The sequence below is a fragment of the Stylophora pistillata genome, chromosome 14 (genome assembly GCF_964205215.1).
Source record: "Stylophora pistillata chromosome 14, jaStyPist1.2, whole genome shotgun sequence".
Classification (NCBI taxonomy): domain Eukaryota; kingdom Metazoa; phylum Cnidaria; class Anthozoa; order Scleractinia; family Pocilloporidae; genus Stylophora; species Stylophora pistillata.
Window position 1 is genome coordinate 22,035,523 of NC_142532.1, and position 16,200 is coordinate 22,051,722.

The following is a 16,200-nucleotide window of genomic DNA, read 5'->3' on the forward strand; positions in this document are numbered from 1 at the left end:
AGCCTCTTTTAGCCATCATGTCCTGAAGTTCACTTGTAATCCAGGGCTTTGTTGCACATTTTTGTTTTTTACATGACGCATTGGCGTATACCGATTTGCTACATCAAGAAACAGTATATTCCAGGCTTCTTCTACTGCGTCGTTAATATCATCAAATGACTCAATAAGTCTCCAAGGAACCCGAGCAACATCGCGTTGAAATTCATCTTTGTTGTAATTCTTGTACGATCGTAATTCACGAATTTCAGCGGGGGCTTTGTGAACACCAGCCTCCTTTGTTGCAAAGACAATAGAATGATCACTTATACCAGATTCTTGCACACTATGCGAGACAATGCAATGACAATTATTGACGAAAATAAGATCTAATGTAGTGCTTGTATTCTCTGTCACTCTCAATGGCTTTTTTTATTAGTCGAGTTAAACCATGAAGACGAGTAATTTACATAAGTTTCCTTGTGTATTTATTTGGTTTCAAAGCACCAACATCTGCATTAAAATCGCCAGTGATTATAATGTCCTTCGGTTCGTTTCATTTTCAAGCTTTGTTAATACATCTTCTTGAAAACTTGTTATAAATTTATCAGAATCCATAATTGGGGGTTTGTAAGCCGTAATGAACAAAGTATTTCTTGCTTTCTCGGGACAGATTTTAACGCATAACATTTCCAAGGAGCTTCCGTACAGCCCAAATAAGCTTATTAAAGATAACACCTGCAAAGAGCTTAACTCATGCATTGGTTGAAATACAAAAACGATCTCTGGCTAAAATGATTAAAAACTACGAGCTTTCGACTGCCCGAACTGCAGTCTTCAACGGGTAAAATGAATGATAAGAAAGCGATGAGAAAATTTAAATAAAGACATGAACTGCGAAATAATGAAATGTAAATGATTATGAATATTTGTTAAAAAGAATGTTGTATTGTCCAGGTAACGAGCAAGAATTGTTATCATGCATTGGTGTTGCTTGTAATCACGAAGTCAACGCTCCTCAGAAAATTGCATCAAAGTATTCAGTTTGAGGAAAACCATGATAGTCTTCTTTGTGAGTTTGTAGCATTTAAAGTTTCTGTCGTGATTTTCTGCCTTTCTTTTCTTTCTACATTCTTTTTGCGATAGGCAAAGAACTATTTTCAAATTGAGTGGCGCAGTTATCTTGGGTGGCAAATATTAAATTCCTCTAACTAAATTACATAGCCATTTTACAACGTAATTTCATTATTCATGTTTATGAAACATTTTCATGAGCAGGAGCGGCTAATTTCACGATCAATTTCCCGACCAACTGGGTTAAAAAGATCTCGTGGCTGACTAAGACCATACGCAGAGTTTATCACTACCCTAAGAATTCTGCTTATTTTGATATTAGTGACATCGATTGAAATCACAGCTTTAGAGAAAGCTACTTTCGTGGAAGCAAAACGGCAAAGATGTGTCACAGTTTAAGAGTATGTAAAGTAGTACAGTTATATGGTGTCGAAAGTTTCAAGGCTGGATCTTCGCTAATGTGGTACTTGTAATTATTATATGGCTGTCTCACAAGGACTGGGTACTACCGAACTCACGAATTTGATTGGCTGAAATCAATATTGAAAGCGGTCTAGATTTTTCCATCTAGACCGGCATCTAGACCGGTCTAGAAAAAAAAGGTACAAAGAAATAAACAATTGGCATAGCAGACATAGCCATATAATAAATATCCTATTAACCGAGCTAGGTCGGTCTGTATGGGAGAATCTCATACAGAGAATCTCACCTCGGTCGCTGGTACAGACCTCACTGCGTTCGGTCTGTACTGGCGATCTCGGTCAAGATTCTCCCATACAGACTTCCCGCTCGGTTAATAAGAACTAAGTAATACATGATCCGAAATGAATTGAAGATTCTTGGCGTGATTCAAACAAAATAAATGATTTGGTGTATCTATAGGCACTCCCAGCAGCAACCCTTGGAGGTTTTTAAGCGCAGCTTTTTCCCGGCTATTTAAATTGTCTCTATGCTGAAATATGCCATCCTATATCAAGTAATTACAGCAAAGCTGATATTAAGAGTAATCCAGCCTACATTTTCAATAAATGCGGTCGCTTTTGAACTCTATCCCTATGGTGACTGTAAGGACAATTAATCGCACATTTAGCCGACGCTTTTTGATTCGCGAAGATAAAAGACGCCCTTAAAGTTGGCGCTTGGCTGTCTGCTGCAAGACCCAATACTTTGCTTACATGAATACGAGCTCTAAAGGACGAGCTCTATCATTATAATCCAGACCTGTTCTTTTTCATAAACAGACCGAGTCGTTGTGTCTGTAGCTTGAGGCTGTTGACCTTTTAGCGCCACCCGAGAATAAACTTATCGCTTTCCTTCCCATTTCATTAAAATTGAACGAAAGAGGAACACGAAAGTTAGGAAAACAAAAACTTGTTGAGCTACAATCAAACTTATTTGTAAATTTGAAAGGGTGGACTGATCTAAAGACATAGCCCTGTTTCAACTCAGAAGAGTTATCGTGCTATGAAATTCCGTTTCAAACGTAAGAAAATTTGTCTTGTTACGCAAGACAAATTTTCTTTTCAAATGGACGTGAAGGTGTCACCAGAATCTTTTTCATCAGTCAAGTTTACTGAAAGACCCTTGAATTTCTTTCAGTGATGGTACAATTCACAACTTCCTACTCACATCTACTCGCGAACATTTGCCTCTTGGTCACCGCATATTGAATTTTGCTCTTTGTGTATTTTCAGTTAATTGCAATACTTTTTGCTTTCGCTTTGACAGATGACATTCCCTCGTCGCCCGAGGTTTGCATTATTTTTAATATGTTGCATGCAACTGTTGTATGCAAATGTCCATACTCAAGTTACATCAGCAATCGCGACAACACAGGAAAACACATCAACAACAACTAATTGCACAACGATAGTAATGTGTAATAATACAGAGTCTGTAAAAGAGACGTACACCACGGAAACACCAATGACGACGACAACAAAAGCGACCGCTTTAGCCACAATGGTATCAACCTCAACGAAAGTGTCCGCTTCAGCCACAGTAGACACATTAGTATCAACCCCAACGAAAGCGTCCACTACAGCCACAGTAGAATCAACCTCAACGAATGCAGCCGCTACAGCCACTACAGTATCAATCTCAACAACTTATTCAACAACAAAGGCGCCTGTCACAACATCACCCTCCATGTCTACCATGCGTAATGGTAAGAGACTTTTTTGTTTTCTTAAAAACCGAGGACGACAGAAAAGAAATTTAACAGGACGGGGAAAGGTTGGAATTGTGGGTTCTAGGGGCGTGTTCCTCTAGAACCTTTTATCAATTTTTTTTCTCTTGCTTTCATTCTCGAACTCCTTTTTACCTCTTATTTTTAATAGAATTTCATTTTTGATTTTCTGTTTCTGTGTGAAATTTTGGGCATCAGTACTTTCTTCACTGTTAAAAATCTGCATATTATAAAACCGCGATTGGACGTTTCACTAAATAATTATATCATAACTGTTCGTATCTATAATAGGACTAAACTGTCTAACTTGAAAACAATCGGTTGAAAAAATCCTCTTCAGGCTGTCCAATTTTGGCTATCAAAGGATTTTTTTTTCCTCCAGTTATTTCCAAAATTGGACAGCATGCATTCCTCTTATTAATTTTATAACTGATATAAGAAAAGACCCAGTTTAGAGAAAATCCAGCACCATTCTCTCTCGCAAATATGTGGTAACAGTTACCAGGAATGATTTCGAATTCGTATTTGTCGACGCGGATGAATTAAAATTCTTTGAATGAGACAAAAAAAAAAATAAAACTGTGAAATGATACTGATACCAGGACGCACAAACACAAAAGAAGTAAAACTGAAACAAAAACTGAAACAAAAACTGAAACAAAAACTGAAACAAAAACTGAAACAAAAATAGGATTAATAGCAATGGAGAAGATTAACACGAATGCAAACTTAGAACCATGAAGTAGCTGCTATGATTAACAATATTCTGTATATTCACTTGGCAATTATGTTTTTCAGTGTCTTTCAGCATAGGGTCAATCTCGCCACCAGATTGCAAATCTTGCAGCAATGGAGGAACCATCACAGTGACCATGTCATGTAGCATCAAGATAAAAGGTAGCGACGACAAGAAATGTGACGTGGACCATCTTAATGGTACCCTCTGTGATTACGTCACTTTGGCCAATAAAATGTATAGTTGTGCTGAGGTGAAGCAGAATTTCACGTACTATGAGAAAGAACACTTGAAATCTGTAAAAGAGTGTAAAGTCGTTTGCCAAGCCTCCAGCTCAGGTTTGTTTTAGTTTAACTCTAAAAAAAATTGTTTCAAATCATTCATTTGAAGACTCGGAGATATGTTACAGTGTAATCAAACCCGACAGTAAAAAAATACACGACGCAACTGGGGCGCTTTTCGATTGAGTGCCGTACAACCAAAACCAGAGTAATCACAATAACCAATCAGAAGGAAGGAAAATACCCTTAAGAGCCAATGAGAACCCAAAGAAAAATCAAACAAATTGTCTAAAGCGCGGGAATAGTCAGGCGACCAAGTCGTGATTGGTTTCAGTTTTGCATCTGATTGGTTGAGAGAGTGACGCGAGCATTCTGGACCAATCACAGAGCGAAGTAATGCAAAACCCAACGCAATTTCGAATCACTTTCGACACTCTATCTTATGCTCTATCTTATAAAGCAAACTAATTTATTTAGTTATACTTTTCTGGGTAACTATTCCAAGGAAGTGACTACTTAACATGACTCCTTTACTGACTTAACTTTCAGTCAGCACTGATACAAACTCACTTCAAACCGACTGCTATCTCTAAATCTTGTCTGAAACTCTGACTGTAGGCAGGCTTCCTTTGAAAGCAGACTACAGCAGCTCTAGGTAGCTTCTTCAAGAAGTCGACCTTTGCCGACAACAGAAACCTTTCCATTCGGTGACTGAACTCCATCTCACATTAACATGACATTCTAGAAGGTGCCGGAAACTTCAAAACTATTTTTCTTGTAGCAGTACATCATTATTGCATCGCCTAATAAAATCTTCTAGAAAGGTGCAGAGCGTTACTCTTACTGTGATTATATGAATATCATATTTGCGAAGTGTGGATTAATAACTGAATATGAGAGTGATCTCCGCAGTTATGGACACTTAACTTAATCAGTAGTAAAAATATGGCCTGAAAAAAATTCAGGCCTGCACGGGAGTTTACACCCATGACCTATACTATGCTATTGCAGTGCTCTATTAATGAGCCTAACAAGTTACTCTCCACAAGAGAAATTCCTAAACTTAACACATAGTTAATCGAGGGGACTGGTTAGGAAGGCCGGCGAACTTCAAAGGACCGGCTTATTGTTTACGATTTTAGGTTGAATTGCACCGTTACGTCATGATACGTCACGAGTACCGTGCATCGCTATCGTTGTCACAGTAAACAAACATGGCGTCTGGCATCGAAGACTTTATATTCGAAGAAGATTTCGATGCTATTATGGCAGTTTTAGAAGAAGATGAGAATTTGGAAGAACAGTTTCATGAAGCTGTACAGGAGGTGCGTGTTAAAAGCTAAAAGTTAGTCCTATTTAGTCATTTTATTCGCGGTTTGTTGCTAGAAAAGGCTCAGTGTAGTTGGCTTGAGATCGATCAGTGTTCGGTATTGTGTATCTGTTTCCAGAGCTCCAGAAGAAAAATTAGATTTCTTTCGGATTCTTTTAGAATCTTTAAAGCTTTAAGAAGAGTTATAGTAGCAATATTGGTATAAACTGATCTCAAACTGTGGGCGATTTTATCAAGTTTGATCAACTAAATGTTTCTTACATTCTAGGTCCAAAGGCAAGACGTAGCTTGTAGTATATGTCAAAAAGTTTGTAAAAGTAAACGAGGTCTAAGCAGACACACGACTATTAAACACAAAGATAACAACCAAGATCCCGAACAAGATGTACAAGAGGAAGAATCAAGGCAAAGAATAGCATTTACAAGCGACGTTTTGAACGATCTGGTGAACAACGTGAAAACGACAATAAGCAAAAGAAAAGTGTTTACAAAAGCAATGCGAGATGAAATATCATCATTCCAGTTTAACATTTGCGAAGGATCGAAAGAGTTTGAAGAGATACGGACTATTTTTGATGGCTTTACGAAGAATGGAAACGCTGACAAGTTTTACTCCAAGTATTACGCGACCATATCATTACATGCTACAAAATACTTCCCGAGTCTGTCCAGTAATTCAGCAACATTGTTATCAACTAAACTTGCTGATCGACTCCTGGCCAACTGCAAAGAATCTCTTTCTCCTGTAAATGATAACGAAGTTGAAAAAGCTTTAAAGGAAAAAGAGATTGCTGGTCTACAATATCTAGGAGGCTATGTCTTGCAAAATCTGCACAATAAACACAGAGCATCTAAGAATTGGAAATCAACAGAAAGTCAACAGGCTACATCTTTATTAAATGCATGCAAAGAAGAATCAAAGACTATCACTGAATCACAGAAACTTATCTCTTCCTTAAGCCGTGGAGGGCTGTGGAATCCAACGAAAAAAGCCCAGAAAATATTTTTGAGGGCAGAACATCATTTTAGAAACAATTGTAAAACTGACAAAAGATCTATCAACATTGAAGCTGTAATTGAGAAATGTTGCAAAGATACAGATGTAGTTGCTTTCTTCAATGAAATTGTATCTGAATCCTCACTGGAGATTGATAGCAGAATTAGTAAAGATATGCTGCACAGTATTATCACCTTATATTTACGTGTACGCTCATTTTCATTTGCAAGAGATGCAATTCAGAAGCACAAGATCAAACAGAAGCAAGTGAAAGCTAAGTCCCTGAGAAAGGAAATTAAAAGGGCAAGTGGAGGAAAGGATGATAGAGAACCCTAGAATCAAAGACAGCATAAAATGCATCAAATGGCAATTTTATTTATAGGGTCAATGTTCTGGTTTATGTTAGCAGAAGTCAGTCATCTAGATGTCAACAAATTATGTATACTTAAAATGTATGAGGTGGTTTGCAACCACCTTTGAAGCAATCAATGTATTTATTAATGTCAATGTTCTGGTTTACTTTAGCATCTATAGAACACTAAAATTCTAACTTAGAAGTGAGCCCTATCTAGAGGACAACAAGTTATGTACAATATTATATATATATACATATATATAAAGTGGTTTGCAAACATCTGTGAATCAATATTCAAGTCATTTACAAGACAATGTTGCAGTTGATTAAATACAAAAGAAAAACAATGGAATTGACATCACATTGCAAAGAATGTTTTACAAGTATTTCAATACATTTTTGGATGTACCACTGCAAAGTTATATAGCAGTATTTTCTAGTAATAAATTAAAAATGTTGATGTCAATTCTTTGACTTCTTTCTAGGAACAGGATCATCTGTTACATTTACCCAGGCTTTGCCCCTGTCCTTCCTTCCACGGGTATTTCCACTTTGGGACGAAATAGACCTTTGTATTCTTATTGCATTATCATTGTAGCCAAAGATTCTCATGTCTGGGTTGTCGCTTCTTCTTCCCAATTTGCGTTGATTACCAAAGTACTCCTCCAGAGTGTCTTGACAAAAGCGTTCTGTCAAAACATACTCCATTCCTTCACCCAGGAGAAACCTTTGAAAAGAAAACAAAGGGTCACAAAGCATAACATCAGTTTGACATACCCCTATTCTTAAAATACACAGGAAAACTAGTCAAGCTGGATTTTTCCTTTATATTTCTTAAACCACTCAAGTGCTTTTTATAATAACAATAACGTTGGTTTCTACAAATAGGCCAAACTGAAAGTCTCTTAGCACATTTCTATAATTTTACTGTTGTTTTTATGTTTTTGTATATTATTCAATATAAAAACAACAAACACTACAAAACTAATATTATCTATAGTGAGAGATCCAGTTAAGCCTGGTTTACATTATTTACATCATTTATCAATGACATAAAGCAAACATACAGTAGTGACATTTGTTGTGATGATTACTGTATAAGAGAATAATTCATAGTAGATAGAAACTGATTACAAAGTGATCAACAAACCTTGTTGCTTCTATTACTGAGTATACAGTAATTTGTAGCCCCTCGTATGTTTGCCAAGAGAGAAACATCTTACTTCGGGCATTCTTGGTAAACTCTCCTGGCCTGTCTTTTGTGCTCTGCAACCAATCCCTGAAGTATCCCAAAAATGTACTTTCCAGCCATTGGAACCTTCTATCTTCAACAGAGGTGTATGGAGCAAGAAATGGTTTCCTCTTCCTATGATGCTCAGAGGTACTACGTACATTAAGACAATCAAAGAAAGAGTCCACCATCTCACATAACTGGGCTGTTCCTGCTGTGTCTGGGGGGCTGAAGGATCTGAGGACGGCTGCGACTGAGGCACTCAACACTTGGGCTGCAAGGTTCACGCGCATGGCCGAGAAGGAGGTGACATAGATATGATCATATGTTATCTTTGGTAACAGCTTTAGACCACTTTCGACATCTTGGTAAAAAAGTTGAGTGATGTGTTGCCACAGGATGAAAAGACCATTATTCCACATGTATCTGAAATCAATAACATTAACATTGTAAACCAAAGTGTCTTGTGATATGAGTAATAAGAAGTCAAGCTATTTTATATAATAAAATAATAGTAAAGACTAGGTGGTTAATAACTAGATGCACTATGAAAAGTCTACATTTATATTTTTATGTATTTTCCTGTACTATGTATAATATAAATTTAAGCAATATTTTTTCTTTTCTTATGATGACAAAAATGTAATATGTAAAATAAAGTTGATGTTATCCCATACCTTGTACATCTTCCAGAGCCTGAATGATGCAGACAATTGCGAGTGGTTTTAACCAAATGGGGGGCATCCGAGAAAAAGTAGATGTAACGGTGTCGAGCATACAGATTTATGGTTCTGTAGCATACATCTTTCCCAGGTGCATCATCAAGCCCTTTATGTAGGCGATAGAATTTTCTGTTAGGAGATGCTCCGTCTGCTGTGGCTGCTATAACCCAGAGATTGCAGGAAGTTTCCAGGATGCACACACCTTCCCAGAAAAGTGACATGAGTTGAGCTGAAGTTACACCTGTCGTAGCAAAATATGCCAGTGCAAATTTAAGCTCAGTACAAACACCTCTTACGAGGAAAACTAAGGCATGCGTTGCAATGTCATCTTGCTTTTCAAGAGTTGCATAGTTGATATCTGGCTCTCCAAGGTCAACATAACCAATAAGCTCACCAGTGTGTTTGTCAAATACTAAATTTGACTGGACTTTCATCTCATCAAATAGCAACACAACATATCTCTGTGTGTCAAAGTAGGAATTGGCTAATAAATTTAGTTCCTCCAATACACTTTCTTGGAATCCTCTCGTTGGCCTGATGTAATTCCGATAATCTCTGAGTGTCCTTTGGCTTGGTAGTACAAGGATTTTGCTCTGTCGGATCTCTTCGTAGCAGGAGGGAGATTTTGCAGCCAGCGACAAGGCATAGCGAATAACCATTGGATGGTATTTGACACCACTTGGACTACTTTGGAGCAATTTCTTTTGCTGCCGCCAGAACAATTTCATGAACGGTGTCACCTCTTGAGCTTCACTGAGTATGGTTGTAACATCATTGCTCAAATTGTGATCAACCTCAATACTGGATTTGGCAATTTCTGATTTCATTTCATTCAGCTGGCGCTCAAGATCTGCACATTTAAGCCGTTGCCCTCTCAGTGTAAGTTTAATTCTATCTGGGGCAGTCTTAGAAACTGGTGCATAGAGATGTGCAGGTTCTGACATTCGTCGCTGCTTTGCTTGTGACGATCGATGCATATTATATGATTGTTCCTCACATGATAAACAAAGTTCTATGCCCTCAACAAGGAGCTGGCATTTACGCGAACGCCAGTATTCCTTGAAGGAAAAGTTTTCAGGTTCATTATCACTACAGTTCAAAGGATCCACTGACATTGGGATAACATGGTGAATAATATTTGAGTTCAGTTCTGGTTGTTCAATCCCAGGACAAATAATGAAGGACTCTGTTAGTTTTCTGACCAATTCATTCAAGGTAACATTTCTCATTGATCTATAATACTTCGTATAAAGTATGTGGTCATCTGGTAGTAACCAACCATAAACTAAAATGGTGAACCCAAGACTGTCATCGACCACCAACTCCAGTTGTGGTAAGCAAACAGAGGACTCATTTGACTTTCTGAACACCATTCTGTCTTCTTTGGCCTGAGTACACCACTCTTGTATAATCTTCAATGACTGGGCTCTTTTACAGAATTCATGGAAGCTTTTATAACAATGTCTCTTTTCGGTCAAAATATCAGAAACTTCGAAGTCTTCCTTTACAATTGATCTCAAAGGCCTGGGAGTTGGTGGTTGTTTTTGAAAGCTCTTCTGTGGCATGCTCAGCAATGGAAGTGCTCCAAACTTCGGCCTTTTCTTTGTCACTTTCTCTGATACGGCTGAGAGATAAAGTTTAAGATATATGTTAACGTTTTTATCAAAAATTCAACTGAGTTACATAGTAGATTTCGCATGTTTTGGCGGGCCGTTTACTAATAAGCACACCGCTAAATCGCTGGAATTATACACACACACTTACTTATTTCGATGTCATTTTCATGAAAATGCTTTTCACAAGTAAATACTTTGTCATTTTCGATCTGTCGTTGGAAGTTACTGTCCGTAACTCTGTATTTCTTGAGCTCATGGAGCCAATCTTCGCGCCATTTGCGATATGCTTCGTTCCGAGGTGCTGGAAGCTTCCATATTCCAATTCCCTTGGTTTTACGGCAAGTTCCACAGCCAACTACGGAACAGTTATCTCCAGGCATGTTTTTGAGTTAAAATCTATGCATTTTCAGTCAAGCAAACAGTAATAAAAATAATTTAAAGTCAAAACATTTCTCTATCAACCATTTTCGAACAACGCTGCATTGTATTGTGATGCACGGTAGTCGTGACGTCACGCACCAAAAAGTTGAACAATAACCTACCCCTTTGAAGTTCGCCGGCCTTCCTAACCAGTCCCCTCGATTAACTATGCTTAACAAAAATCTGTTCTTTTTTTCTTTAGTGTTGTCTCCACACATTGTGTTCATTTTCGCATCTGGCCTCGTTGTCGGAATGTAAGTACTTATCACTTACTCGAGTTTTCATTAAAACCCATTGTAAGTTCTTCGATCAACATGATAACTGTTTGACATCATAAAGTCAATGTAGTCTTAAAAAGCAATTTTACCACAAAAACTTTCATTTGCTTCTGCTGTTTATTTGTCTCCAAGATCTATTTCTGATAAAGCTTAAGAAACTTTATTCGTTACATTTTCATGCATCTCAAAGAAAATCCAATTTTCTTTAAAAAACCAAGATGGCGTCGTCCATCTTGACGGTCATGACGTTACGTCTCGTATCCCGTAGTTGATAAATCATTTCCCGCTTTGTACCACAGGTAGCCCAGCTTGTGGAAAGGAGTAGGATATGGCTAGTATAGGTGCTAAATCTTTGTATTTTTTTTTGTAGGTTATCACAGACTCTGTGAACCCTCGGCCATAGAAAACTTGAAGTTTCTAGCAAGAAATATAACGTCATTTTAGTTCTCCAGGAGTAAAGCCATAGAAAAATTATACTTTTATTTCACGGAAGTTTAATAGATGCAAACCAAGGGATTTTATAAGCAATTCTTGAAGTGAAAGTTTTTTGTAGAAAAAGTAGACACCACGGCTGATAGGGATGGAAATCGAGTGTAGATAGAGGCAGTATAATCAAATCATTTTATCGATGTATAGATGCTTCAAAACGACGATGTTAAGAAATGTAATTTTTAGTTCACGCTATGTTCTCGATGAAATGCGACTATAGAGCGACGACACAGTGGCAAAATGAGTGCTCATGCTTGTAACTCGCGAGAAATTTACGCGTGCAAAGGAATGAGAAGGACAATATTTCCATAGTAACACTATCGAGGCAAAATGGAAGCATTTTAAAATTCTCATTGTTCGTTTTCAATTCGTGGGGTATAGGCCCAAATCAAAACAGTTAAAGTTACTGCTTTTCAGAAAAGCTGGTGTCAAACCTCATATCTCTCACACAAAGAGAAAAGGTTTTTGGTAACAGGTGTGAATTTAATGACTGAAGTTAAGCAGCCGTAACATGGCTGAGAATTTCGTAGCGCTTGTTATCGCTGTAGCGCTTCTGACCATCTCCTTCAGTAGGCAAATCCCCGCAGAAAAAGTGTGTTGTCTCGGCTGAAAAACCCGCGTCAGCTTATGTTTGCAATAGAAGAACCGTTAGCCCTAAAAAGCTCAAATAATTCGAGTCAGGTAGCGGAGCATGCGCACTCATTTTGCTGCTATGTTCTGGTGTGTGTCTACAGTGAGTATCGTAGCGCCTGTTATCGCTTTAGCGCTTCTTGCCACCTCTTTCAGGAGGCAACCCCCCGGAGAAAAAGTTTGTTGTCTCAGCTGAAAAACCCGCTCAGCTTATGTTTGCGATAGAAGAACCGTTAGTCCTAAAAGCTCAAATAATTCGAGTAGCAGAGCATGCGCATTCATTTTACCGCTGTGTTCTGTCGTGTCTACAGTGAGTATCATGAGCTGCCTTTGAAGCTAACTATTAAGCTTATTTTAGAGTTTTGTTGAAAGGTTCAACTTTGTAAAGAAATATGTTTGTATAGCCAGGGAGTGTATGAATTTATCATTAAAAGTGTTTAAAGAAGAGAAGTTTTTGGAATCCTTGCTTATAAGTCAGTCTAGTGATGTGAGCACTCGACTTCCTTAAATTTAGGAAGAGATTTGACAGGAGAACCCACGACGAAGAAGACTAAAACAGCCCCCTTCAGAAGCGTCCCCTGAAGACCCTGCTAAGCTGTCGTTTCTGAGGTCCTCTATACTACTGGTACTAGAGCTTCTTTCTAGTTGACTGTACGCTTTTTCTTTTTTTGCCAAAACTGAACAGAACTCCTTAAATCTCCCATCTACTGAGGATCACCGCTCCTGGCACGCCTGCGCAGTGTAGGAAACTTCAATTCAGAAAAATCAAGTCCCGGGGAAGACTCTGACTCGGAATTATTTGAGATTCTAAGCAGCTGAAACAAGTTTAAACTGTGACGCTTATTTGAGGCATCGTCTACCATGCACCCTGAGTCAAGCTTAATAAGTTACTTCCGCTGGAGTTCCTGACCAAAGTACTTCGTGTAAGAACACTTGGAGTGCTGGGTAAACCACTAGTCTTCGCGGTGGTGGTAATCGGCTCAGGTATTATCAAACCTATGCATCTCCGAAACACGCACATGATATAAAATATGAAACACTTTTTTATTTCGTCTGCCAAGCTTTCATGCCGTGGTTTATCAGTTCTTCCCAGTCATTTCAGATTCGACTGCGTTGAAACTTTCGATCTATTCGTAGTCACTCTGAAACCCTCTAAACACTGGCAAAAATAGAAGAAAAAAAATTAAAAAAAAAATGCCTGGAAATACTTCGCACACGTACTCAGAGGAGCAACTAGTTTTCCTTTAGAAATCGCTCTGTAAATATTCCAGCCTCTGATTGGTTTGAAATTTCTGTTTCTCGTTACCTTAGCGACAATAAGGCTAATAGCCATTAGCCCGACTGCTGTTTTGTTTTGCGACAGTTTCAGGTCATTTTACTGAACAGTGGAGTCTATTCTGATCTCGGCGACACTCACTTTATAGAGCCAGTTGATCGCAAAACCGTTCATATGGAGATAAAGGTATTTATCTTCAGTTCACCTATTTATTCCTATAGTTCATTTTCTGTTTATGGTAAAAGAAAGTTCGCATTCCATGGGTTTGAAATCGAAGTGAATGAATTCACCATTCGACGACTTATCAGTATTCGTTATTTGATTCTGCGGCTTTGTAAGTTCTCACACCTATGTACATTTTCGCGCAGCAAAACAAAGAATTTCCAATGTTGAATCATACGGTGTACATGTTAACAAAAGTGAACTGATCTCTTCGGCGAAACATCTTAAGAGAGGCCGCCAGTATATTTCGAGAATCGCAAATCAGTGACGAAAAATCGAATTGTTTTTTATTTTGCCAAAACATCCCTTTCTGTGAACTAGTTTGGAAAGAAAATATTCTAAAGTTCCAGCGATACTCTTTCCGGCTGAAATTGAAAAAAGTTTGAAAATTCGCTGATAAAAGCCGTTTTCGCCTTGCCTAAACGGTAAAATCGTCACGCAACTTTAGAAAGATGTTGGTAGCGCTAAACAAGTACATTCACCACCAAACTTTGCACAGTAATTACACTATCACTGCACAGTAAAAGCATATAAAAATTTTCTTGTAGTTCTCTTTGCTATGGGTTTTATCGCCGTTTTTATAAAGGTGTATTTTGCACGTCTTTTTACGAGACAAAATGAGGGCTAGCTTTTACCGGTTTAAACGACACCTGGTACCTAAAATTTCGACATTAAAACAACATCAGACGAGAACTCATTTATCAAACTATACACCTGGAAAGTTTAGCCGTTGGAAATTAAGTCTCGTGAATTTAGTGACTGAAGTTGAGCAGCCATAACATGGCTAAGAAGTTCGTAGCGCCGCCTGTTATCGCTGTAGCGCTTCTGGCCATCTCCTTCAGTAGGCAAACTCCCGGAGAAAAAGTTTGTTGTCTCGGCTGAAAAAACCCGTGTCAGCTTATGTTTGCAATAGAAGAACCGTTAGCCCTAAAAGCCCAAATAATCTGAGTAGTGGAGCATGCGCACTCATTTTGCCGCTGTGTTCTATTGTGTCTACAGTGAGTGTCATGAGCTGCTCGCGCGCAGTTCAGCTACCTTTGAAGCTAAGTATTAAGCTTATTTTAAAGTTTTGTTGAAAGGTTCAACTTTGTAAAGAAACATGTCTCTATAGCCACGGAGTGTATCAATTTGTCACTAAAAGTGTATAATAGGAGAGGTTTTTGGAATCCTTGCTTATAAGTCTAGTTTACTTTAGTTTATGAAGGTTCGCCAACATACAACACAAAAATATCTATAAAAAGGTACAACAAAGGCAGGAGGAAAAAAAACAGGGCACGCCCCAATTGGCATTTGTTCCCCTAACAAATTACAACAATAAAATCACAATATTCATAAACAATATTTAAAAACCAATGAAAGTCAGGTTGGAAGCTAGGGCGGAATGTACTTATCCATTTTGTCCATATAGTGAAGTAGAAGAGAGTGTGTGAAGGTTTTTATAGTTTTGGCTTGTTTCAGTTCGGAAGAGAGATTGTTCCAAAGTTTAATTGATCTTGGGAAAAAAGACTGGATGAAGTACTATTGTGTATGAGTAGTAATCGGGCGAAAGTTTGAAGGATGATAATGACGAGTCATATAACGAGATGTAATGAGAAAAACGAGATGATTAAAGTTTGCATTAATAAGACCACATCGGATTTTAAAAAGTAAAACTAAGTCACGAGATTCCCTTCTGTATTCGAGTGGCAGAAGTTTAAGTTTGATCAGGCGCTCAGAGTAGGGGTAAGCGTCTCTATCAGGATAGTTCATGATAAACCTGGTGGCCCGCCGTTGTATATTCTCTAGTAGCCTACGATGTTTAGCAGTGTAAGGAGACCATAAGGACGAGGCGTATTCTAAAATAGGGCGGACTAGTGTAGTGTATATCAGTTTTCTAGTAGTTTCGTCGATTATATCCCTTCCACACACTCGCTTAATAAGACCAAGGACTCTATTGGCTTTTACACAGGTCTGCTCGATGTGCGTAGACCACGAGAGCGAGTCTGTGATGGTCACACCCAAATCTCTTGTAGTAGAAGGAGAATGTGATATTTCATCATTTAAACAATAATTTTGCTGTTCTCGGCGGCGAGATCTTTCCTTGGACATATGTAGCACTTTGCATTTGTTAGTACTGAATGCCATGCCATTATATTGTCGTCGCACCATCTTTTGGAACAATCTAAATCAGCTTGAAGTAGTGTGATTGAGTCTGCAGTGTGGATATGGCGTTACAACTTTCCGTCATCTGCAAAGAGACCTAGACTGGATCCGTTGGTTATGCAGTCCGCCAGGTCATCGATGAAGACCAGGAACAGTAGAGGGCCCAAGATAGAACCCTGGGGCACCCATAAGGTGACTGGGCGCCACTCTGAAAAAGCACCATCAAGGGAAACTCGC

At 38.4% G+C, this 16,200-nt stretch overlaps 4 protein-coding genes across 4 annotated transcripts in view; 3 read left to right on the forward strand and 1 right to left on the reverse strand.

The window, feature by feature from the left end:
• The window catches only part of LOC111334541 (uncharacterized), a 32,132-nt gene extending 19,359 nt beyond the window's left edge, over window positions 1-12,773 (forward strand). Inside the window, exons 2-5 of the mRNA XM_088745182.1 lie at window positions 2,779-3,217; window positions 4,037-4,312; window positions 11,129-11,180; window positions 11,575-12,773. Of these exons, the coding sequence (XP_088601308.1) occupies window positions 2,779-3,217; window positions 4,037-4,312; window positions 11,129-11,180; window positions 11,575-11,593 (786 nt within the window). The 3' untranslated portion in view covers window positions 11,594-12,773. The remainder of the gene's footprint in view (window positions 1-2,778; window positions 3,218-4,036; window positions 4,313-11,128; window positions 11,181-11,574) is intronic.
• LOC148717070 (uncharacterized) lies at window positions 5,312-7,284 on the forward strand. The gene is made up of 2 exons (XM_088745180.1): window positions 5,312-5,580; window positions 5,854-7,284. The coding sequence occupies exons 1-2, from the start codon at window positions 5,470-5,472 to the stop codon at window positions 6,916-6,918; spliced, it is 1,176 nt and encodes a 391-aa protein (XP_088601306.1). The 5' UTR covers window positions 5,312-5,469; the 3' UTR covers window positions 6,919-7,284.
• LOC148717071 (uncharacterized) lies at window positions 6,938-11,101 on the reverse strand. Its single transcript, XM_088745167.1, has 4 exons — window positions 10,655-11,101; window positions 8,846-10,514; window positions 8,088-8,594; window positions 6,938-7,664 (listed from the first exon to the last, which is right to left on the reverse strand). The coding sequence occupies exons 1-4, from the start codon at window positions 10,884-10,886 to the stop codon at window positions 7,400-7,402; spliced, it is 2,673 nt and encodes an 890-aa protein (XP_088601293.1). The 5' UTR covers window positions 10,887-11,101; the 3' UTR covers window positions 6,938-7,399.
• A 906-nt stretch (window positions 12,774-13,679) lies between the features above and the next one.
• The window catches only part of LOC148717072 (uncharacterized), a 29,148-nt gene continuing 26,627 nt past the window's right edge, over window positions 13,680-16,200 (forward strand). Inside the window, exon 1 of the mRNA XM_088745172.1 lies at window positions 13,680-13,785. Coding sequence (XP_088601298.1) covers window positions 13,774-13,785 — 12 coding nt within the window. The 5' untranslated portion in view covers window positions 13,680-13,773. The remainder of the gene's footprint in view (window positions 13,786-16,200) is intronic.

Coding starts and splice junctions, on each gene's coding strand:
- LOC148717071 (XM_088745167.1), bottom strand. CDS start 10,886: ATGCCTGGAGATAACTGTTCCGTAGTTGGCTGTGGAACTTGCCGTAAA. Junction 10,515..10,654: donor TGAAAATGACATCGAAATAA/GTAAGTGTGTGT, acceptor TTTATCTCTCAG/CCGTATCAGAGAAAGTGACA. Junction 8,595..8,845: donor GGCTCTGGAAGATGTACAAG/GTATGGGATAAC, acceptor TATTGATTTCAG/ATACATGTGGAATAATGGTC.
- LOC148717070 (XM_088745180.1), top strand. CDS start 5,470: ATGGCGTCTGGCATCGAAGACTTTATATTCGAAGAAGATTTCGATGCT. Junction 5,581..5,853: donor TTCATGAAGCTGTACAGGAG/GTGCGTGTTAAA, acceptor CTTACATTCTAG/GTCCAAAGGCAAGACGTAGC.